Source organism: Chionomys nivalis, chromosome 5, assembly GCF_950005125.1.
Source record: "Chionomys nivalis chromosome 5, mChiNiv1.1, whole genome shotgun sequence".
Classification (NCBI taxonomy): domain Eukaryota; kingdom Metazoa; phylum Chordata; class Mammalia; order Rodentia; family Cricetidae; genus Chionomys; species Chionomys nivalis.
In genome coordinates, this window is record NC_080090.1 from 22,796,292 (window position 1) to 22,818,122 (window position 21,831).

Sequence of the window (21,831 nt, forward strand, 5' to 3'; positions counted from 1 at the left end):
AGATTTAACAGTAAACTCGTTAAACCGAGGGAAAGGATGGCAGCTGTCCTCTGTGCAGTACTTAAAGGTACTTTTGCCCAGTCAGCCATGCTAGGGCAGTTCACAACCCCAATGGGAACTGAGTGCATTTTTTTTTTTAAGAAGGCCTGCATGTCTAAATCAACCAGTGTCAGTCCGGAGAAGATGGTGAGGGAGGGTCAGCAGGCAGAGATCTCAATGATCATGTTCCCATCCTGAACCTGGGTTGTAATCTAGGCTCTAACGCTGTCCAGAGTAGACCCCTCTCTGGACCCTACCTCTCAGCAGTGATTAGGATAGTAGCCTCTTCCTCAAGGGCTATTTCCTGCGGGTCAGAGGCAGATTTAAGGGTCAGGCTGGATGCCAAATCTCCTTAATTTCTCTCCACCTCCGCCTTGGCAAACCCCTTCCCCTCTTCAGGACCCAGGTCCCCGCCTATGCCAGGGGAACAGCCCCACCCCGATGCTGCTTTGAGATCCAGTGTGGCAGGGGTGGGGTAGGGCCAGGGGGATGGGAGGGGGAGCATCCTGTGTTATAATTATAATTATCACACTTTGGATCCTATCACATGCTGTCAGAGGAGCTCTTTCCTTCCCACGGATTCATCCCTCTAGGTACAGGAAATCACGGGAGAAACTGAGGCACGGGGGTGGGAAAGCAGCTAGACCACAAAGTGAGTATCCAGTCCGCTTGGGTGGATCTATTCACAATATACTCTTCCCCTCAGAGGGCTACCAGCCAGAGTATCTCTGAGCCCCTGGAGGCTGGGACCCTAAATCACTAAAGGGGAACAGGACTTCTCTGAGGCAGTATTAAGGTAATGAACACCCCCACATCTTCGTGGATATGGTCAGGCCTTGGTAAACAACCTTAAACTGGGGGCTGCAGGTGCCACGGGCAGAGAGAATAAGGTGGCCATCCATGCCTTTAGCTGGGATTTTTCTTTCCTCATCTAACAAATATTTATCTTCAAGTCCTCTCTCCCTTAGTCCTATAATGTTTCATGTGGACCATACTCCTGAGAAACATGCTTTATATTTAGGCCTTTTCTATCCTCTTCTGAGATAAGTCCCAGGGAAGCCATATTGCAGATCAGGGACTATATACTAAAATAATGGTTATGAAAACCTTTCAGGACCAGGGCCTACGTTCAGAGCCCAATTCTTTCAACACTGACTCCCCATTCCCCTCATGCCTCACTACCTACCCTCCTCCCACCTACATTCTGAGCTCGAAGAATGGGGACAATTCAAGCCATGATAGATGGCATCCTTAGCACACGCATTTGTCTGAGCAGCATCACGGGGCATGACTGCAAGTGCACATTCAATCAAGAGACGCTTAAGTGTCAGGCTCAAGGGAGGTGACAAAGACATAGGACACACGATCCCTGCCCTCAAGGGCCCCTCGGTCAGGAGAGGACAGACACATGTGACACATGACACCTCACCATCACGTTTCCTTTGCGTGTCTCTGTGTGTTGCTAATATACACCGGCCTGTCTCTGTCCATATCCATGTGGATATTACCTGCATGTGTCCAAGCAGCCACTTCAACTGGTCTCAGTCCCCATGGAAGGCTGCACACCTAAGCCAAACCGGTTGGAGAGGCTTATGCTGAAATTTTTGTTTGTGACAATGGGACCTGAGGTGAGTCAGGGAGGGACAAGGCTGGGTGGAGTGGTGTGGGGGAAGAAGAGTGAGAGTGAGGGTCAGATTGAGTGATCAAGGGAGGGCGGGAGTGGGCCAGAGTGGGAAGGGATGGGGTGGGTGGGGTGTCAGGAGAATGGGCCTGGGGTAGGAGGAAGTAAGAGGGCTCCTCAGTGAGTGATGTCCTGTTTGTTTGCAGTGAGATTCCCGGTCAGAGAGCAGACATGAGCTTGAAGAGGAACTCTGGCTGTGGGAGAGAGGAGGCTGAATAATAAATCAGAAGGCAAGTAGGTAGGCGCATGGGTGTGGACGAAATGTTGGTGCTCCATTTCTGCACAGCCTTGCTAAGCTGTCCCCCACTGGTTCATCCTCCGGCTTCCTGCACACGTTGCACAGAAAGCTGTGGCTGCTGACTGACGTGGTGGAAGAACACTGATCATTGGGACTTGATTCCATCTCCAGGACTGAGGCTGCAGCGGGTCCTCCATAGGATGCCTCTCCACTTACGGAGGTGTGGAGAGAGACCCCCACATACACAACACAGGGGGCTCCAGAAGCCCTTCCTACACCGGAAAAGGACTCAAAACCTCCACCTTAAAACCTCGCCACACCCAACATTGGGATGGTGGCATCTTGTTTTCCAAGATATTCCATCTAAATGTTGATATGTGCCCTCTGCTCTTATCTGCCAATCATGCAGTCTCGATACCCATCCCATCTCTTAATGACAACCACATTTCCTGGTTGCCTAACAACATCCCTTCGAGCTCAGGGGGCTGGGCGTGCTTGTTCCTCAAGGGTTCAAAAGCTGAAGTGAGCCACCCAGGAACAGAGAGGGCAGAACACAAGGCATAGCTGGGTCCCTGTTCTCGGCAGAGGCGGCTGAACGCAGAGCCCCTCCTCTTCGCTCTCACTCAGCCTCCGTAAACACACTTCCACAACACCAGTGACGAGAACATGAGTGAAGAGACAAAGCCTTTATTATTTTACCCTGTGTTTACGGATGGGCTGGCACTTTTAGAAGGCTGTTGGAATAGGCCCCGGTTGGCACGGGATGAGGACAGGAACTCTCAGGGAAGTCAGTCTTCTGAGAGGTGACAGCAGAACAGAAGATGTAGCGGGGGTTAAAGAAGTAGAGGGAAGGTAAGGGGGAAGCCTGAGAATCTGGTGAGAAGATGGGTTCTAGTGAGGACCCTGGCTGTGTTCTCCCTGTCCCCACTATCAATCATAGAAAGAGCCAGTTTCCTCCTGGGGCTCCCAGAGCCGCCCCGCCTTTCAGCTTCACTTTGAAGTCTTCCTGATTGGTTTTTCCTTCAGTTCCAGAAGCAGCATTAAAGGCAAAAGGGTTAGGTATCAAGAATGTCCACTGCCACTGATAACTAGCAAGGTCAGGAGCCTAGTCTAAGAGCTATAAGGAAAGGGTAGAGGAATAAGGACGGTAACTAACCAATCAGCATCTAGGCTTCCACTCACTGCGGTCTTCTGGGGGACAAGGGGTGGGGGTCATATGCCTGGAAAAGTCCTACAGGGTGCTCACTTAGGTCCTTTTCATGAAGGTCTTACGAACTGTGCCAAGGGTTTCCACTTAGAACCACCGTGTGTGGTTCTAAGATGCAGCTGAAGGGAAGATGTCCAGCCATTCCTGGGCAAGTCAGGTGGCGGCTCCATTCGGCAGAGAGGAAAAGGCAGAATCCTAAAAGGAAAGCAAGGGAAAACAGAGACAGATCCAAACTAGCGGAAAGAAAGTTACACTAGGAAGAAAAAGGAAGGAAGCATTTTTTGGTGGAGGGAAGAAGCCTCCTGGAGTGCCTGTATTCTATGGATTGGTTTTGGTTTTTTCAAGACAGAGTTTCTTTGGGTAGCCTTGGCTGTCCTAGGTTTAGTGGCAGATCTCTTTATTTGATGAGCCAACTTGCCAGCTCCCCAAAAAAGAGTTTTAAAAGCAAAAGATAGCGGGGTGTGGTAGCCACACCTTTAATCCCAACACCCCAGAGGAAGATGCCCGGGGATCTCTGACTCTGAGGCCAGCCTGGTCTATAAACCAAGTTCTAGGTCAGCTAGGGCTACACAGAGAAACCCTGTCTCAAAAAAAAAAAAAAAAAAAAGCAAAAGATAGACCATCTCTAAAGAATGGAAATTACATTTATGCTTGTGAGGATGGTGGGGGGGGTGGGAGTGCATACAATGGCCCTCATGTGGAGGTCAGAGGACAACTTGCACAAGTCACGTGGGGCTGGGGTATCGAACTCAGGTCATCAGACTTAGCTGCAAGAGCCTTTCCCTACTGAGTTATCTTAGAGAGGAAATTCGGAGACAAAATATGAACAAGAGAAATCCTTTAAGAGAAATTTCTGGATGCCTACTGCCCACTACTGGAAGGATTTCATTCTCTCAGATACTTTCCTTAAAATCTATCTATCTATCTATCTATCTATCTATCTATCTATCTATCTATCTTTCTTTCTATCTATCATCCATCCATCCTTCCATCCATCCATCCATCCATCCATCTATCTATCTATCTATCTATCTATCTATCTATCTATCTATCTATCTATCTATCTATCTATCTATTTTGGTTTTTCAAGACAGGGTTTCTCTGTATAGCCCTGACTGTCCTAGAACACCAGGCTGACCTCAAACTCAGAGACCCACCTGCCTCTGCCTCCAGAGCACTGGGATTAAAGGCGTGAGCCACCACTGACTGGCTTCTCTCAGATACTTTCTAGCTCATGTCCAGTGAAAGGCACTCTCAAGCCCCTGGCCTCATGCGATTTATTTTCCTGGCCACTCCTCTGATCTTGTTTGTCCATGTCCCCTTTGAGCTAAGAACACGGTCAGAATCTGCGTCAGGCTAGCATAAGGTCATGGAAGTCAAGTGACCAGAATGGGTTGTAGGAAAAATGTAGACAGGTCAGGGACACTAGAGGAAGAGTCAGAGAGAAGGCCTGACAGACGCGGCAGCTGGAGGAGACAGGAGGGCGCTGTGGAAGTTCTGGGAGTGTGACAGAGACTCGCTGGCAGAAGCGTTGACTTTTGTGTGCACTGAACAATTCTGAGGCCCAGAGACGATGCCAGGGTCAGCAAATGAGTCAGGGACAGACATGGTGGTACATGTCTGTAACCCTAACAGTCAGTAGGCCAAGGCAAAATTGTTTAAGGTCTGCCTGGGGTACTTAGCAAGGTCTGTCTCAAAAAAGAAAAGAACATGGAGGTAATGCAGGGAGAAGATAAAGAACGCTGTGAAGATTGAAGTCAAGGCTTACTTAGGTTTGAGGCTGGGAGGGATAGCTCAGCCTGGACAGCATAGACCACCTCAGGTGCCATTCTCAGGAACATGTCATGCAAATGCAGACTGGCAGTGGTGGCACACGCCTTTAATTCCAGCACTCAGGAGGCAGAGGCAGGCAGATCTCTGTGAGTTCGAGGCCAGCCTGATCTACAGAGCAAGTTCCAGGACAGTCAAGACTGTTTCACAGAGAAACCCTGCCTTGAAAAAACCAAAACCAAAACAAAATGCAGAATGGTTTGGGCCCACTTCCTCCTGCCAGCTCTCCCTTTTCCTGTCTTTTTTCCTGTTTCCTCCAAGATATGGACTTGGTTTAGAACAATCAGGAGAAGAGGGAATCCTAGGCAATCTCTCTCTTGGGAATTTCTCTCCATGGTTATTGCTAGGTAGAACCGAAGGAAATACAGAACTGGAGTGCGTACAGCAATAGTGTGTGAGGCTCAGGCTGCATGTCCAGGTATAATGCAAGTGTCCAATGCTTGGCATTAGAGTCCAAGCTAGTCCAAGCTAGAAGGAAGAGAAACAAAGCTGGGAGAAACCACAAAGGCCCCTGGGATGGAGAGTTACTATGTCTCATTAGGAGAGGCAGAAAATAAGACTGGCAAATCAGTCAAAGACAGGCAAGAGCAAGAGCCGAAAATGTGTAGCAGACCAATGAGGTTCAAGTAAAATGATCCCACCCTGCCTAGCCAGCACCATGTTGGCTCCAAGGACTGAGTGTGTCAGATCCGTGTCCACCGGCTGGAAAGGGAGTCAGTGAGAGGCCTTAGGGAGATTAGCTTTTAGCTACAGATACAAAAAGTTGGGGTGGGCGGGGGTCTTTGTTTTGGAGATATTATTATTTAACTTTTTAAAAAAGTTAGGACCTTTGCATGTAGTCTTGGTTAGCTTAGTCCTGTGTAGCCTAGACCATCCATCCTCCTGCATCAGCTTCCCAACTGCTGAAATCGAAGGCCCTGGTTATTCATATTCATGTGTGTGTATGTGGAAGGACACACATGTGTGTACATGTGGAAGCCAGAGGACAATCTCAGGTATTGTTTCTTGGGTGCTGTCTACTAGTATTTTGAGCCAGATCTCTCACTGCCTTGGAGCTCATCTAATAGACTAGGGCTGCCCACCAAGCCCAGGGATCCGCCGTCTCTGCCTTGCCAGCACTGGGATGCCATGCCCATCTATTTTATGTGGATTCTGGGGATGGAACTCAGGTCCTGGGACTTGCATCATTGAGCTACCTCCCTGGCCTTAGGTGTTTCTTGTAGAAGAGAATTTTACCATAACTTAGAAAACTGAGAATCTGACTTGTCAAATGCAGGAAAAGATAACTGGATGGGCAAAGACACAAAGCTATTGTTGAATCTCAGCTTAATGTACAGGTGGGGACAGGCCTGGTGGGCAGGGCAGGCCTGCAATCTTAGCTAGTCAGGAGACTGAGGCAAAGACTGCCTGAGCTACAAAATGAGTTGAAGGCCATCCTGGGAAACTTATCAAGACCGTAACTCAAAGTTCAAAAAAAAAAAAAAAAAAAACCCAAAAAACAAAAAACCAAAACAAAACAAAAAAACAACACATGGGTTGGAGAAACCGAGAAGTAGTGGAGTGTTGCCTAGCAATACCCTAGGTTCAATCCTCAGTAATACACATTTCCAAAAAGGAAGGGAGGGATGGAGAAAACGGCAATGGGTCCTGGTAATCACATAGTCTACAACTGTGCCTTCCCCTGCATGCCCTCCCCATGTAGCTTCCTCTCAAGATCTAATTGGGATCAGGAGGGAAAAGACCCAGTGCACATGATCCCAGTCCCCTGAATAACATGGCCGTTCCCACTGAAATCTTGGACACTTTCTGTGGGCTGGATTTCTCAAGCTAATGGGGAGCAAGTTCATGTTTAGAAACCAAAGGCCAAAGTCACAGGCACCCTTCCCACTTAAAGCCCAGCTTGGGGGACACAGATCTGATTCTGCCCCTCCCCAGCTGGGCTAGGAGGAGAAATCTGTCTCATTTCCTCCTACAGCCGAAACCAGTCAGCCTTGATCTGGGCCTCTCTATTCTGCACTGGGTCCTGTGGGGACAGCGTTAAGGCCTTCAGTAACCCGGCTTGAATCAAAGGAAGAGAGCAGGGAGGGGCAGGGGTGTTTTTCTCTCCTCCCCGTCTCACCCCCACCCACCTCTAAGGCTGGGCACCTCTGCCCAGGATCCTATCGGAGAAACTCCCCACCCTTCCTTAATCCTGAGTTCCACAGAGCCATGTATTACACGATTCTAAAGAGGCAAGATGAAATAATTTTTCTTCCCAGGACTCAGTAGTGAAAAATTGTCCGAGATAAGCCTAAGCTAATTTTCCTCACACACTTTGCCCACTCTTAACTCATCTCCTCCTCCCCATGTTGTCTCTTTTTTTCTATCTCTTGCCACCTTCACCACCTTTCGCTCCTGTCTCTTCCCTTGGAGGCTGGACTCTACTGCCCTCTAGTGGCCAGAGGTGAAAAGACTCTCCACCCAATCAGTACTTTGAAGGACTTTACCACTAACGGTTACATAAATGGGAACGCTGGGGGAAGTCTACCCAAATCTCTGACTCCAAGTCACTTAGTCCGCGTTCTTTCCCTCAGCATCTGACCTGTGACTTGTTTCTTTCCTACCTCATCCCTAGAGAAAATTCCAAGTTTGAAACCCTGCAGCGGGGGGGTGGGAGACACTGTCCGTTCCCCCAACCCCTAACCCCTGCGCCCCGAATGTCATAATCAAGCTAACTCGCCAGTATTGGATTCTTCTAAGGACCTGTCAGCGCCCACCCTTTTTTGAGCCCAAGTCTTTTAGGATATTTACTGACTTCACCACATCTCGTTGCCCTGGCGACATCACTGTATGATCGCGGTAGCTAACCAGGTCTCCTGTCTCCAAGGTAACAGGCGCTTTGCGACCTTCGGTTTGCAGCGGTCGCACAGCAGTCCCTGCAGTGGTTGCTGGGCGACAACAGTGGAGAGAAGGGGTGTCTTGAGTACGGGGGGGGGAGGGGAGGGAACCTGGGTTGGTCTTGAAGGGGAAGCTAGCCCATGCCTGAAGGAAGTGCTGGGCCCCGCAAGAAGGGGTGTGATCTGAAGCGATCCAACGGCTCTTTCTTCTGCTGGGCCCATGGCTGGGGCGGAATCCCCCGGTCGAGCAAGGGGCTCAGCCTGGACCTGGAGGCCAGTGGCGCGGGATGCGCTTCTGGCTCGTGCCTTCCATTCATGCACCGAACTGCGGGGACGGTTCTATCTGGTAGGGGGTCTCTTAGAAGGTGGTGCAAGAGTACCCAGCAGTGATACTGTGATCTTTGACCCAGCTGGGGGCCAAGCTGTACGACTGCCAGCCCGGGGCAGTCCCCTTCGCAGTCACCACGATGCGGCTCTGGTGGGAGGACGTTGGCTCTGTGTGGTGGGAGGCTGGGACGGGTCACGTCGCTTAGCCACAGTGGCCGCTCTGGACACGGAGAGTGGAGTGTGGGAGGTATGGACTGCGAACCCTGGCAACAGCCCTCCTGCTGGCCTCAGCAGTCACACTTGCACTCGCCTATCAGACCGAGAGCTGCGAGTGTCCGGCAGAGAGGGTGGTACCCGCACTCAGCGACGTTATGGAAGCATCTACACGTTAAAGTTGGACCACAGCACCCGCACTTATTGGTACAGCAACCTTTGCCCCAAACATCTATTCATTTTCTTTTTTTTTTTTTTTTTTTGGTTTTTCGAGACAGGGTTTCTCTGTAGCTTTGGTGCCCGTCCCGGAACTAGCTCTTGTAGACCAGGCTGGCCTCGAACTCACAGAGATCCGCCTGCCTCTGCCTCCCGAGTGCTGGGATTAAAGGCGTGCGCCACCACCACCCGGCTTATTCATTTTCTATCTAGAAAAACAAAACTTAACAAACTTATTGGTAATTGATTCCTGTCCTTACCCTAGCACCCTCCTTCTTGGATCTACAATTTCCAAGATGGCTTAACCATCTGCTCCAAGCCTAATTTTCTCTTTCACAAGGGCACTCTGGCAAAGCGGTACAACACTCGAATCTTTTCAAAAAACCCGAATTTGTGTACCAACAGCTACAATGAAGAAGGCTGCCACACGGTCTCACGGTCTGGTCACTGCGCTGCTCTGCTGCCAACTGCTGGACCCCACCCGGGTCATCAGCTATTGCTCTTTGGGGGCTGCAACTCCGTTGAACCAGAGGTAGCAGGGCAATGGAGCCACGGGAAAATTAAGGTATTAGCTCCTCTCACATTTTAGAGTAGAAATGAGTAGAGGTGAGCAAACCCTTCAGACAGTCCCTTTTTTTCTCTCCAAAGGAGGAACCACCTGTTGCTCCTCGTTTGATGGAACAGCTTGCAAGGCTTGTGAGCAGTGGGCAGGGGTTGCAGCAGGGACCCCAGAGCCTGCGACACCATTCCTGTTCAGTGGTGGGACCTTTCGCTGTACTCTTTGGTGGGGAAACTCTGACCAGAGCTAGGGACACGATCTGCAATGACCTCTACATCTATGACACCCGTGAGAGCCAAACTAATGTTCGGAGGAAGGGAGGAGGGAAAGACACGTGAACCAGAAAACTACAAAAAGATGGAGTGGTGGGACAGAATGGAAGACAAATTGTTGACAAGAGTTAAAGGTGGGCTGGGTGTGGTGGTCATGGATTTCTGAGTTCAAGGCCAGCCTGGTCTACACAGCAAGTTCCAGGACAGTCAGAGCTACATAGAGACCCTGTCTTAAAAAAAAAAAAAAAAAAAAAAAAGGAAAATGCAATAGAGGATCAGAAAGCTAGCTCAGCCTTTAAAGGCTAAGGCTTACAACCAAGCCATCAATCAAAATATACTGAACCAGATATGGAGGCTCTCACCTTTCAACTCAGATGGAAGGTAGAAGCAAGTAAAATGCCTTCTATTTGAGTTCAAAGCCAGCCTGGTCTATATAGTGTTGTGGAATAGTTCTTTAACTAGGCAAAAAATGTGTTACTCTTGTTTATGCTGCATTTGTTAAATTATATAAAGATGTGTGGATTTGCCTAAGGCACCTGACTGGTCTAATAAAAAGCCGAACGGCCAATACATAGACAGAGGAGGGGAGGTGGGGCTGGCAGGCAGAGAGAATAAGTAGGAGGAGTCTAAAGCTCGAGGAGAGTGAGGGACAAAGAGAGCGAGACACTCAGGGCCAGACAGACACGGAGTAGGATATACAGAATTAAAGAAAGGTAAAAAGCCCCGAGGCAAAATGTAGGTAAAGAGAGGTTAATAAGAGCTAGTGGGACAAGCATAAAATAAGACTGAGCATTCATAACTAATAACATATCTCTATGCCTTTACTTGGGAGCTGGTTGGTGGCCCAAAAGAAAGTCTGTTACAATATAATGAGTTCCAGGTCAGTCAGCACTACACATAAGACCCTATCTAATATATATACACTTCTTAAAAATAGAGCCATAGCCAGGCTGTAATGGCACATGCCTTTAGTCCCAGCACTCATGAGACAGAGACGGGAGAATCTCTGTGAGTTCAAGGCCAGCGTGGTCTACAGAGCAAGTTCCATGTCAACCAGGGCTACACAGAGAAACCTTGTCTCAAAAAAACAAAACAAAAAAAAAAAAAAAAAAAAAAAAAGAGAAAGAGCCAGGTATGGTGGTTCACACCTTTAATCCCAGCCCCTGGAGGCAGACAGATCTCTGGAAGTTTGAGGCCAGTCAGCCTGGTCTACATACAATTTGAAACCAACCAGGGTAGTGAGATCCTGCTTCAAGAAACAAAACAAAATAGACAAGATACATAGAATATTTGAAAAGGTCAACAAATTAAATGGGGAAAAAATAACAGGCAAGCACTGCTGAAGCAAAGACCGAGGTATCCCTCCTCAGTAACCACCCTCTGCTCTCCACCCTACAGGCAAGTCTCCACCTCTGTGGTTCCATTTCCCCTGCGCAGACCGTGGACTGAAGCGCGTGGGCCATCGCACTTGCCTTTGGAATGACCAGCTTTATTTGGTTGGGGGTTTTGGTGAGGACGGCAGGACAGCTAGCCCACAGGTTTGCATCCTGGAACTCTTCGTCTAAAGAGCAGCCGAAAGGCACATGGCCAGAGCCTCTGTGTCATGGCAGACACACACAGCACTCTCATCAGAGCTATTGCCCCACTTCAAATACTTATTAAATTTCAATCTGAGAATCAACGTTTTGTCTCTGAGTCCGTTTTAGAAGGGCACTAAATAAACAGACACCTTTATTTGCAAGGGAAAGCCCAAAGCTTTTCTGATACTGGGAGCCGCTAACCTGGCAGAGACAAAAACTGCAAATCAGATACTATTTTTTTTTTTGTTTGCATGTTTGAACCAGAGTCTCACTATATATAGCCTTGGATAGCCTTAACCCCAGAGACCTGCCTCCTGTTATATCCCAAGCACTAAAAGCACGTGTGCCAACATGTCCAGCTGTGTGCTGCCAACATGTCCAGCTGTGTGCTGTCTTTTGCCCTTAATGAGAGAAAGTTTCAGGCTACAGCTAAGCATTCTGACCAAAACATTTAATTAACAAAAAATATTACAATAGCAGAGAAAATAATAATAATAATAACAACAATAAAAAGAAATTAGTAGTGGGTATCAGGGTGAAAAAAAAATTAGAGGCCTTAGTTCCTAAGAGACCAGCACTCCTGCTGAGCTGGACTTCGCCCCAGCCCCTTCTGAGTTCTCCTTGGCTGCTGGCTTCTCGTCTTCCCCCATAAGACGAATGTTGTGCTTTTCCCGAAATTCATTGAGTTCTTTCCCCTTTGCCTGAAGCTGCTGTGACAGTGTCTCAATGATCTTCTGAATCTGGAAGTAAAGAAAAGAGGCCATAGAAAGGCTGCACGTCTCCCTTCCCCGACCTGGAGTGGACAGTGATTAGAGGAAGCGAAACAAGATCATACTCAACTTCACCTTTAGCCCAGAATTAACCAAGCCCAGGCTCTCAAGTGGTTTCTTTCTCACACAGTGTCTTATACAAGGGAATCATCTGACCTTCTTACTTTTGTTAGTCTTTGACAACTTCATAAATGTACAATGGTATAGGAGGTCCTTCTGTCTATGTGTTGCTTTTATTGGTTAATGAATAAAGAACTGCTTTGGACCTATAGCAGGGCAGAACTTAGCTAGGCAGGGAAGGGCGGAGTCAGAGGGAAGCCACAGATCCTTGCCTGAGACAGACGCTGGGAACAGTAAGCCACTGCCACCTGGAGATACACCAATTAATAGAAATGGGTTAAATTAATATAAGAGTTAGCCAATAAAAAGCTAGAGCTAATGGGCCAAGCAGTGATTTAATTAATACAGTTTCTGTGTGATTATTTTGGGTCTAAGCTAGCAGGGCAGCCAGGAACCAATAAGCGGCTTCCTCCAATAGTACAATGTACATAATATATTCTGATCAAACTTAGATACTTAGCCCCAGTTTTTCTGTTTTTGTTTTGTTGAAACAGAGTTTCTCTGTGTTGCCCTGGCTGTCCAGGAACTCACTTTGTATATCAGGCTAGCCTCAAACTCACAGGGATCCACCTACCTCTGCCTCCCAACTGCTGGGATTAAAGGTGTGCACCACCACCACCTGGCCAGCCCCACTCTATCCACCTCCCTGACAAATCCCCCATCTCATAATCATATATCTTGGATTTGTTTTGTGACCTACAGAGTTTTACCAGAACACCCTTGTGGTCACGAGTCTGGAGCTATTTACTGGAGGATGAGCAACTCACCAGGGGCTACATTACTGAATTCAACAGCCCACCCTCTCCTAGCAACCTTTAATTGCCAATAGCTTCCCAGGGAGGGTGGGTTGCTTGTTTTTAAAACAGCATTTATCAGGCTGGAGAGATGGCTCAGTTGTTAAGAGCACTGACTTCTCTTCCAGAGGTCCTGAGTTCAATTCCCAGCAACCACATGGTAGCTCACAATCATCTGTAATGAGATCTGGTGTCCCCTTCTGGCCTACAGGCATACATGCAGACAGAACACAGTATATATAATAAACAAAACAAAAAAACAGCATTTATCACTTATCATTTCTTCTCTTTGGTCACATTCATTTTTTTTTTTTTTTAACTTATTGACTTATAGTTTTCCCGGGATGGTTTCAAACCCAAGATTCCCCGCCTCATCATAGCAATTTAATCACCAATATGTAGCACCCCAGTCAGTACTCTTTCTCCTTTTAAAATGTCACTTATGGTATCTTTGAGGGTCTGGTTCAGTGGATCCAGAGAGAGCGTAAGAAGTTGCATTTTCAACAGATTCTTGGCTGGAGGTGTAGCAGTGGCAGAGTTCTTAGCCTGGAATGCATAAGGCCTGGATTTGATCCAGCGCTGTTAAACTAGTTCTTCAGGTGATTTTGATTCAGGTACCCATGGACTACACTGTGAGAAACACTGCTCTACCCACCCTCCTTCCAAATCAACCACATCAAAGAGCCTATGGAAAGGGCACGCAGCCAGCAACTCCCCACGTAAGGAGTTGGACTTCGCAATCGTATAAAGGGCACAGACTAACAGGCTACACGCTGTCTTCAACATGAATTCCTGCCTGGACTTTCTTCCCTCACATTCCCTCTATTCCTGGTCACCCTATTAACCCCTTGCTCACCTGCTCTTTGTTACCCTCCAAGGCAGGCAGCACTTCTTTGACAGTCCGCTCCACCAGCACGCCTCCAACCATTCGGTAGCACTTGCGGGTTTCGTCCACTTCCTTCAAGGTATCAATCACTAGACTAGGGTAGAGAACAAGACCTCAAAATTCAGTCCCACTCTACTGCACCCCTCCTCAATTGTTCTATTGTTTCTCTGTGACTTTCTTACCTGTGCTCATTCAGTTCCATCTCCAGCTCAGCTGCTTTGGATGCCAAGCCTCTCTGCTCCTGCCGAAGGCGATTAAAGCCAGCAATTACCTAAGACATGAGAAAAGATGAGAGATGAGACAGTGAAAATGCCAGAAAGTGAAGGCAGCCCACAGGACGGCAAGTTTCACAAAGATGGAGGAGTGGATACCCGTCTTGGGAAAGGAATAGAATACAAATCTGCAATTTCTTTCTTTTTTTTTTTTTTTTGGTTTTTTCGAGACAGGGCTTCTCTGTGGTTTTGGAGCCTGTCCTGGAACTAGCTCTGTAGACCAGGCTGGTCTTGAACTCACAGAGATCCGCCTGCCTCTGCCTCCCAAGTGCTGGGATTAAAGGCATGTGCCACCACCGCCCGGCTGCAATTTCTTAGTCTGTGTAATTCCTTCCCAGGAGGCACTTGGTGCCTACATGTGTGAGGTATTTGCTAGGCACAAGGAGATTTAATAACAGATCTAAATGGAAAAAAAAAAAAAAACAGATCTAAATGGGGGGGGGGGGCTGCTGGAAGACCCACAGGAGACTAGCAGGTAAGGAAGGCTGTTAGCAGCTAAGCGGTGGTGGCACATGCCTTTAATCCCAGCACTGACCCTAGACGTTAGTACCTACACCAGTCCTTTTTCTGCTATTGAGTTGTGGATAGAAACAAAGGTCTAATAAAAGCAGTTGAAGCTACAGTACCTGTGGTTTACAAAAAGGTGACCTTCCTGGATTCCTTAAAGCAGCCCCAGTTCTTGAACTTTAGTCTAATTAGCCCTTTTCGACTCAATTTTGCAAACTACCTGCTATTCTTCAATAACACTCATTAAAACAGGTACGGTCGTGGTAAGTTCCAGGCTAGTAGGGCTACAGTGATAAACTGTCCTGAAAACTAATGAGAAAAAGACAAACGAGTTGTTTGTTTTGTTTAGTTTAAAAAGGAGCTTGGGGGCTGCAGAGATGGCTCAGCGGTTAAGAGCATTGCCTGCTCTTCCAAAGGTCCTGAGTTCAATTCCCAGCAACCACATGGTGGCTCACAACCATCTGTAATGAGGTCTGGTGCTCTCTTCTGGCACCAGAATATTGTATACATAATAAATAAATATTTAAAAAAATAAATAAATAAAAAGGAGCTTGGCCTAGTACCGCAAGTCCATAATTTCAGTACTGAGGAGACTGAGGCAGGAGGATCCCGAGTTCAAAGCCACCTGGGACAGAGGCCCTGTCTTTTAAAAGGAGGAGAAGGAGAGGAGGTGAGAGGAAGAGAGGGCAAGAGGGGAGGGAAGATAAGGAAAGAAAGAAATGGAAGAGGAGAGGGGGAAGTGAAGTAAAAGGAAATCCTCTGACTAAAGCAGACTCTAAATGTTCTCCCAGCACTATGGCGCACTCTTCTGGACATATGTGGTATCACACTCCTGGCCAACATCTTACCAACAGCCACCTCTCCACCCCTTTCACTGTAGTGTTAGATCAGACCTAGGGCTTGCAGGGGGAGGGGGATGATGCTAAGAAGGCATCTACCAGGGAGCTATCCCAGCCACCTACCCTATTTCTTTATGCTAGTGTAATATGAACTATCTGTTGCTGTTGTCTTTCAGGATATGAACTAAATCTACTGAAATGAGTGAATTATCCCCAGTTGTGGAACAATTCGGCCATTAAGTGCAGTAAAAGTAAATGCACTGTCAGCAGCAAACTGCAACATAACTCTGAGTGGGATGCACACTCAGCCAATTTTAAGCAGCCATTGCTGGGGTCTCAAAACTATCTAGCTCCATTCCCACTCCTCGGAATTCCCACAGTTAGTGTGTGTGTGTGTGTGTGTGTGTGTGTGTGTGTGTGTGTTTAGAGACAGGGTTTCTCTGTAACTTTGCAGCCTGTCCTGGAATTTGCTCTGTAGACCAGGCTGGCCTTGAACTCACAGAGATCCGCCTGCCTCTGCCTCCTGAGGGCACCACCACTGCCGCCACCCAGCTCCATTGTTCCTTTTAAAATACAAATTTTCGAGCTGGAGAGATGGCTCAGAGGTTAAGAGCACTGACTGCTGTTCCAGAGGTCCTGAGTTCAATTCCCAGCACCCACATGGTGGCTCACAACCATCTGTAGTGAGGTCTGGTGCCCTCTTCTGGCCTGCAGGCATACATGCAAAACAGAATATTGTATACATAATAAATAAATAAATATTAAAAAAAAATACAAATTTTCTTGTGGTCTTCTCCGCTATGGCTATATTTAATTCTTCTCTTTTCCTTATTCCCTATTGTTCTTTTTAGGTCAGAAGAGGGCATCAGATCCCACTATGCACAGCTGTGAGCTACCATGTGGAAGAGTAGCCAGTGCTCTCAACCTCTGTAGACCAAGCTCGTCTTGAACTCAGATCCGCCGGTCTGTGCCTCCTGAGTGCTGGAATTAAAGGCATGCGGCACCACCAACCCAGTATTTTCCCCCTTTTTAAACACAAAATCTTTTTTTTTTTTTTTAAGATTTATTTATTATGGGGCTGGAGAGATAGCTCAGAGGTTAAGAGCATTGCCTGCTCTTCCAAAGGTCCTGAGTTCAATTCCCAGCAACCACATGGTGGCTCACAACTATCTGTAATAGGGTCTGGTGCCCTCTTCTGGCCTGCAGGCATACACACAGAAAGAATATTGTATAATAAATAAATAAACAAACAAACAAACAAATAAATAAAGATCTATTTATTATATATACAGTGTTCTGCCTGCATGCCAGAAGAGGGCACCAAATCTCATTACAGATGGTTGTGAGCCACATAGTTGTTGGGAACTGAACTCAGGACCTCTGAAAGAACAGCCAGTGCTCTTAACCTCTGAGCCATCTCTCCAGCCCCCAGAAAATCTTTTCTACTTTTTCTTTTCTTTTTTATCCCATATAGCCCAAGATGACCTCAAATTTGCCATGTAGCCAACATGACTTGAACTTCTGATCCTCTTGCCCCCACCTCCCAAGTCCTGCTAGGAATACAAGAGTGCTCTTCACACCCAGTACATTCAATGCTAAGCATCCAACCCAAGGCCTCATGCATAGAAGACAAGCACTTGACCCAACTGGCTATACCCCCAACCCTAAATCTTTTTTATTTATATTTGTCTTGCCACTATACACTGTGCCTTCTTTTCTATTATCTCTTGGAAAAATTAACATGCAAATATAACCCATTTTTAAACACTTAACTCTTTCATGACCCTACAACTGCTTTCCCCAGAATGGAAAGTAAAGAGCATCTACTATGTGCCAAGCACTATGACAGCTTAGATGCCGTGTCTTGTTTACTTCTAAAACATGAAAACAAATTAAGGTCTGGCTCAGTAGTAGGGCACTTGTCCTTTGTGTATCAGGGTTCAATTTACAGGCGTGGGGGGGGGGGCTTACATGGATCCTGGGAATGAAGCAAAACATCATCCTATGCCCCTGAATCATCCTGCTGACCTTGTGAAAGAACTCTTTTTATTTTTCCATTTTGTGTGTGTACATGTGTGCAGGCGCACCTGTGTGTGGGCACCCATGTGTGTGCGGGCACGTGGGAGCCTGATGTTGAACAATCCTACTGTACACCATGAAAATGTGTTGCTCTCATTGTTAATAAAAAGCTTATTGGCCAATAGCTAGGCGGGATTTTCAGGGCAGAGAGAATGCTGGGAAGGAAAAAGGCAGAGTCTGTGGGGTCAAGATGAGACAAAGAGGAGCAGGATGAGGCACCAGGTCACGTGGTAGAAACAGATAGAAGTATGGATTAATTGTAAGAGCTAGTAACAAACCTAAGCTATTGGCTAATCATTTATAATTAATATTAAGTCTCTGTGTGGTTAGTTGCGGTCCCAATGAAAAACTCCACCTACAGGAGGCTGGTTCCAGGAAAGCAGGTTTTTGTAGAGTTAGACCGCTTCTCGAGTTTTTCCCTTTCTGCAAGCATGCACTCGCCCTTCCCCTGTCTACCTCTTGCCAATACTGCTGCTACAGCCATGAAATAAATTGTCAACTTCCAGAACCCTGAGGCAAAATAAATGTTTCATTTGTAAATTTCCCAGGCTTCCCTAGGCTGCAGTAGCATGGACTAGGGCATGTTTCTTCCATCCATAAACACACACAAAAGAATAAAATGTGAGACGAGCAGAAGACATAGTCTAAAATATAAGTTAGGGGCTGGAGAGATGGCTCAGTGGTTAAGAGCATTGCCTGCTCTTCCAAAGGTCCTGAGTTCAATTCCTGGCAACCACATGGTGGCTCACAGCCATCTGTAATGATGTCTGGCGCCCTCTTCTGGCCTGCAGACATACACACAGACAGAATATTGTATAATAAATAAATAAATAAATATTTAAAATATAAGTTAGCTGGGCGGTGGTGGCGCACGCCTTTAATCCCAGCACTCGGGAGGCAGAGGCAGGCGGATCTCTGTGAGTTCGAGACCAGCCTGGTCTACAGAGCTAGTTCCAGGACAGGCTCCAAAACCACAGAGAAACCCTGTCTTGAAAAAGCAAAAATAAAATAAAATAAAATAAAATAAAAGTTAGTCTAGTACAGTAAGATCATATCCCATTTGTACCTGTCCCTACGCGTTCTACACTAACCACAATAACATGCATTGTTTTATAGAGTAAAACTAATTGTAAAGTATGTTTCTGGGATTTCCTCACAGCTTACATTAAAAAGTCTCAAACTTGGAGAGCTGGAGAGACGGCTCGGCAGTTAAAAGCACTGGGTTCAGTTCCCAACACCTACATGGAGACTCCAGTTCCAGGAGATCTGATGCTCTGCCCTCCACAGTCCAAGGGCACCAGGTATAAATATGGCATGCACACACACACAGGCAGACAAACACTCTGTTGCCAAGTGCTTTGGTGCACCCAGGAGGCAGGAACGGGAAGAATGCCCCCACAGGTCCTAGACCAGCATTGTCTACATAGCAAGTCCCAGGCTAGCCAGGGCTAACAGGGAGATCCCATCTCAAACAAACAAAAACCCCAATAAATGATAAAGAACAGAAAATAAAACAAGTGATACATATAAGGTATTACCTATCTTCCTTATAAGAGACATATTTGCCTTGAATTAACATCAGTGATAAACACTTTAATTGAGCTGGGGAGAAAGTCCCACAGGTAAAAAGCTCAAGAACCCGAATTTGATGTCTGGAAAACATAAGAAAGAAAGAGAGAGAGAGAGAGAGACAGACAGACAGACAGACAGACAGGAAGGAAGGAAAAAAGAAAGAAGGAAGGAAGGAAAGAAAAGAAGAGAAAGACGAGAGAGAGAGAGAGAGAGAGAGAGAGAGAGAGAGAGAGAGAGAGAGAAGGCCTGCAGCTGCAGGCACAAATTGCCTGCAAAGGAATGTTAGACTGTTGGTGATCTTAAACTCCGAGGCACATTTGCTATCCCAGTGCTGGGGAAAGAGAGGACCTAGGGCTTTCTGGCTAGCCATCCCAGCTAGTTTGGTGAGTTCTAGGCTAAACGAAAGAAGCTGTCTCCAACAACAAAGTAAATGACACCTATGACAGCTGATGTCTTCTGGCCTGCAACCTGCAGACAAGAATACATGCACACTTAAGTCTCCTCTGGAGACTCTTCCCTATCACCCCTCAAATAACAGCCGGACCATCTCCTTTCCACTTTTTCCCCCCTCATCTAAAGTGCCACTGTCCATTAGACACAGAAACCCTGTAGCCCCCTTTAAACTTTCCACTACATAGCTTTCAAGTCCACTAGAATTTCCAATGCCAGGCAGTTCATGTCTCAACGCTTTCGAATTATTACTTCTAACTAAAACTCTTGATCAACTTTTCTCATCCTTTATAATTAAGATGAAGAATTTTACCCTCCAGAAAACAAAAGCAAATTACCATTTATAGAAATTGTTTAGGCTGGGCAAGTGGTGGTGCATGCCTTTAATCCCAGACCTCAATAGGCAGAGGCAGGCAGATGGGAGTTCAAGGCCAACCTGGTCTATGGAGCTAGTTCCAGGACAGCCAAGGCTGCACAAAGAAACCCTGTCTGGAACAAAACAACAAAAACAAGTGAAAAATTGTTCAGATTATGTGCATGTATGTGTGTCTGCATGAGAGCATGTACACTCAAGTGCAGTTGCCTTGGAGGGCAGAACAGGGCATTGGATTCCCTTGAGCTGAAGTGACAGGGAATTGTGAGCCAAACAACATGAGTGCTGGGAACCAAGCTTGGGGCCCTGCAAAAGCCATCCCTCGAGCCCCTTACGAACATTTCTTTATTTGTTTATTCTTCAAGACAGTCTTTCTCTGGGTAGCCTTGGCTCTCCTGAAACTAAACTAGCTCTGTAGAGCAGTCTGGCCTCGAACTCACAGAGATCCTCCTGCCTCTACCTCTCAAGTGCTGGGATCAGGTGTGTACCACCACCGCCAGGCCCATAAAATAATTTTTTAAAGCCTCATTGTTTTATTTGTTTTTCTGTCTGTCTTGTTTGTTTTTTGAGACCGTGTTTCACTCTGTAGCCCAGGCTAGCCTGGAAATGGACGTGGTGATCCAGCGAGATGACAGGTTTAAGCCACCACACTTGGCCATCTTGTTTTTCTAACTAGTCTTTGATCAAGCTGAAGACAAGGTCTATTTCATTTACCTATTTCTCTGTGTTCACTGGAGCCTAACACAGGACAGACCCTCAAAGAGCATTATTTTTGTTGTTTATCCCACTGTGTCAGATGCTACCTCTTCCAGTCTCAAAATTTCACTGCAGTTTACTTCTCTTCGAACACTTACTTTCTGTCTCACAACAGAATTATGAAAATCCTCCCTCCCCCCTTTTGTGGCTCCAATAGATTGTGCTCTTTGATAGGATCGGTTTTAAACTCTTTATGCTGATACCCTTTACCTACCTGTACTGATTTTTCAACAATTAATTAACAAATGCACCTATGATTAAAACAACTATTACACACACACACACACACCAACCTGAACACCCTCTCATCCTACACTTCAGGGCTTTCCCACTTGACCCACTTAGCTACACCGCTAGCCACAATTCAACGGTGTGATTTTTCTTCTAATATGAATTAATCACTTAACAAGGCACAGTTCCCATACCACAAAGGGCTTTCTGATCAGTCAGACGTATCCCAATGTTATATAGGAGAAGTAAACTTGGATCAGAAAAGGGTTTCTGGTCCCTTCTGAAAAGTCAGTCTACATTCCGAGAACACAGTCAGCGACTTCGAGGCCAGCCTGGGCTACTTGGTGAGACCATGTCTCAAAAGACTAAACAACCCTGGCCCAACATAGTAGCGCACGCTTTTTAATCCCAGAATTTGAGAGGCAGGGGCAGGGCCAAGCAGATCTCTGCGTTTCAGGCCAGCTTGATCTACACAGTGAATTTTAGAAAAGTCAAAGCTACATAGAGCGACCCTGTCGCAACCTCTACCCCACTCCAAGACCAAACCACAAAGCTCATCTACTAACTATTCCTCGGTTAAAATAGTTACAGAAGACTAAACTGGTCGAGTCCGAGGCACGTGGTTCTGCAGAGTGTCGGCGATGGTGAACGCGGGGTTTGGAGTCACAGACTAAACAACTTATTGACTAACAGCCCTCTGGGATTCGTTACTAGATGCCATGCCAAACCATACCCTCTTTATGGTACCTTGGAGACGGGGCAAAGGACGACCCACACCCACCCCGCGGCGTGGCTCTCAGCTACATACCCACCTACCCATGCCCTAGGAGGGCTCGTGACCACCTCCAAAGACACCCTTCCCCTGTGTGCGGCCACGGCGAGCGTGGAGGGGGCTAAGGGCCCGTCCAAGCGACAGACCCCATTTCTTGCACGAACTCGACAGCGACCCAGTAACCCTCAGCGCTCGAGATCCGATCCTCACCTGTTCCGCCGACACCGCTCCCTTCCCCGTGCTGTTCCCGCTGCTCTTGCTCACACGGCCGCCGCTGTCCGCCATCTTCGCCACCTGCAAGCTTTCCGGCCTGCGCACTCCCAGTGCGTCACATCCGGTCTAGTAGTTACCACCCACTTGCCCCAGCGCTTC

At 47.1% G+C, this 21,831-nt stretch overlaps 2 protein-coding genes across 3 annotated transcripts; one reads left to right on the plus strand and one right to left on the minus strand.

Annotated features, from left to right (window-relative positions):
* Nucleotides 1-7,982: 7,982 nt before the first annotated feature.
* Klhdc9 (kelch domain containing 9) lies at nucleotides 7,983-11,127 on the plus strand. 2 transcript variants are annotated; one of them, XM_057770186.1, is made up of 4 exons: nucleotides 7,983-8,618; nucleotides 9,033-9,192; nucleotides 9,276-9,474; nucleotides 10,857-11,127. In XM_057770186.1, the coding sequence occupies exons 1-4, from the start codon at nucleotides 8,092-8,094 to the stop codon at nucleotides 11,021-11,023; spliced, it is 1,053 nt and encodes a 350-aa protein (XP_057626169.1). In that variant the 5' UTR covers nucleotides 7,983-8,091; the 3' UTR covers nucleotides 11,024-11,127. The 2 variants fall into 2 exon arrangements, with proteins under 2 accessions (XP_057626169.1, XP_057626170.1); XM_057770187.1 differs by having other exon boundaries at nucleotides 9,276-9,386; nucleotides 10,857-11,035.
* Nucleotides 11,128-11,468: 341 nt separating this feature from the next.
* Nucleotides 11,469-21,812, minus strand: Pfdn2 (prefoldin subunit 2). Its single transcript, XM_057770205.1, has 4 exons — nucleotides 21,670-21,812; nucleotides 13,791-13,879; nucleotides 13,579-13,702; nucleotides 11,469-11,778 (listed from the first exon to the last, which is right to left on the minus strand). The coding sequence occupies exons 1-4, from the start codon at nucleotides 21,742-21,744 to the stop codon at nucleotides 11,602-11,604; spliced, it is 465 nt and encodes a 154-aa protein (XP_057626188.1). The 5' UTR covers nucleotides 21,745-21,812; the 3' UTR covers nucleotides 11,469-11,601.
* Nucleotides 21,813-21,831: the final 19 nt, after the last annotated feature.

What these genes read in the sequence shown, in the direction of transcription:
- Klhdc9 (XM_057770186.1), top strand. Translation starts at nt 8,092, where the DNA reads ATGGCTGGGGCGGAATCCCCCGGTCGAGCAAGGGGCTCAGCCTGGACC. An exon ending in GGAGCCACGGGAAAATTAAG is followed by an intron (nt 9,193 to 9,275) that starts GTATTAGCTCCT and finishes TTCTCTCCAAAG; the next exon opens with GAGGAACCACCTGTTGCTCC. An exon ending in CCTCTACATCTATGACACCC is followed by an intron (nt 9,475 to 10,856) that starts GTGAGAGCCAAA and finishes TCCACCCTACAG; the next exon opens with GCAAGTCTCCACCTCTGTGG.
- Pfdn2 (XM_057770205.1), bottom strand. Translation starts at nt 21,744, where the DNA reads ATGGCGGACAGCGGCGGCCGTGTGAGCAAGAGCAGCGGGAACAGCACG. An exon ending in GAGCGGTGTCGGCGGAACAG is followed by an intron (nt 13,880 to 21,669) that starts GTGAGGATCGGA and finishes CTCATGTCTTAG; the next exon opens with GTAATTGCTGGCTTTAATCG. An exon ending in ATGGAACTGAATGAGCACAG is followed by an intron (nt 13,703 to 13,790) that starts GTAAGAAAGTCA and finishes TCTCTACCCTAG; the next exon opens with TCTAGTGATTGATACCTTGA.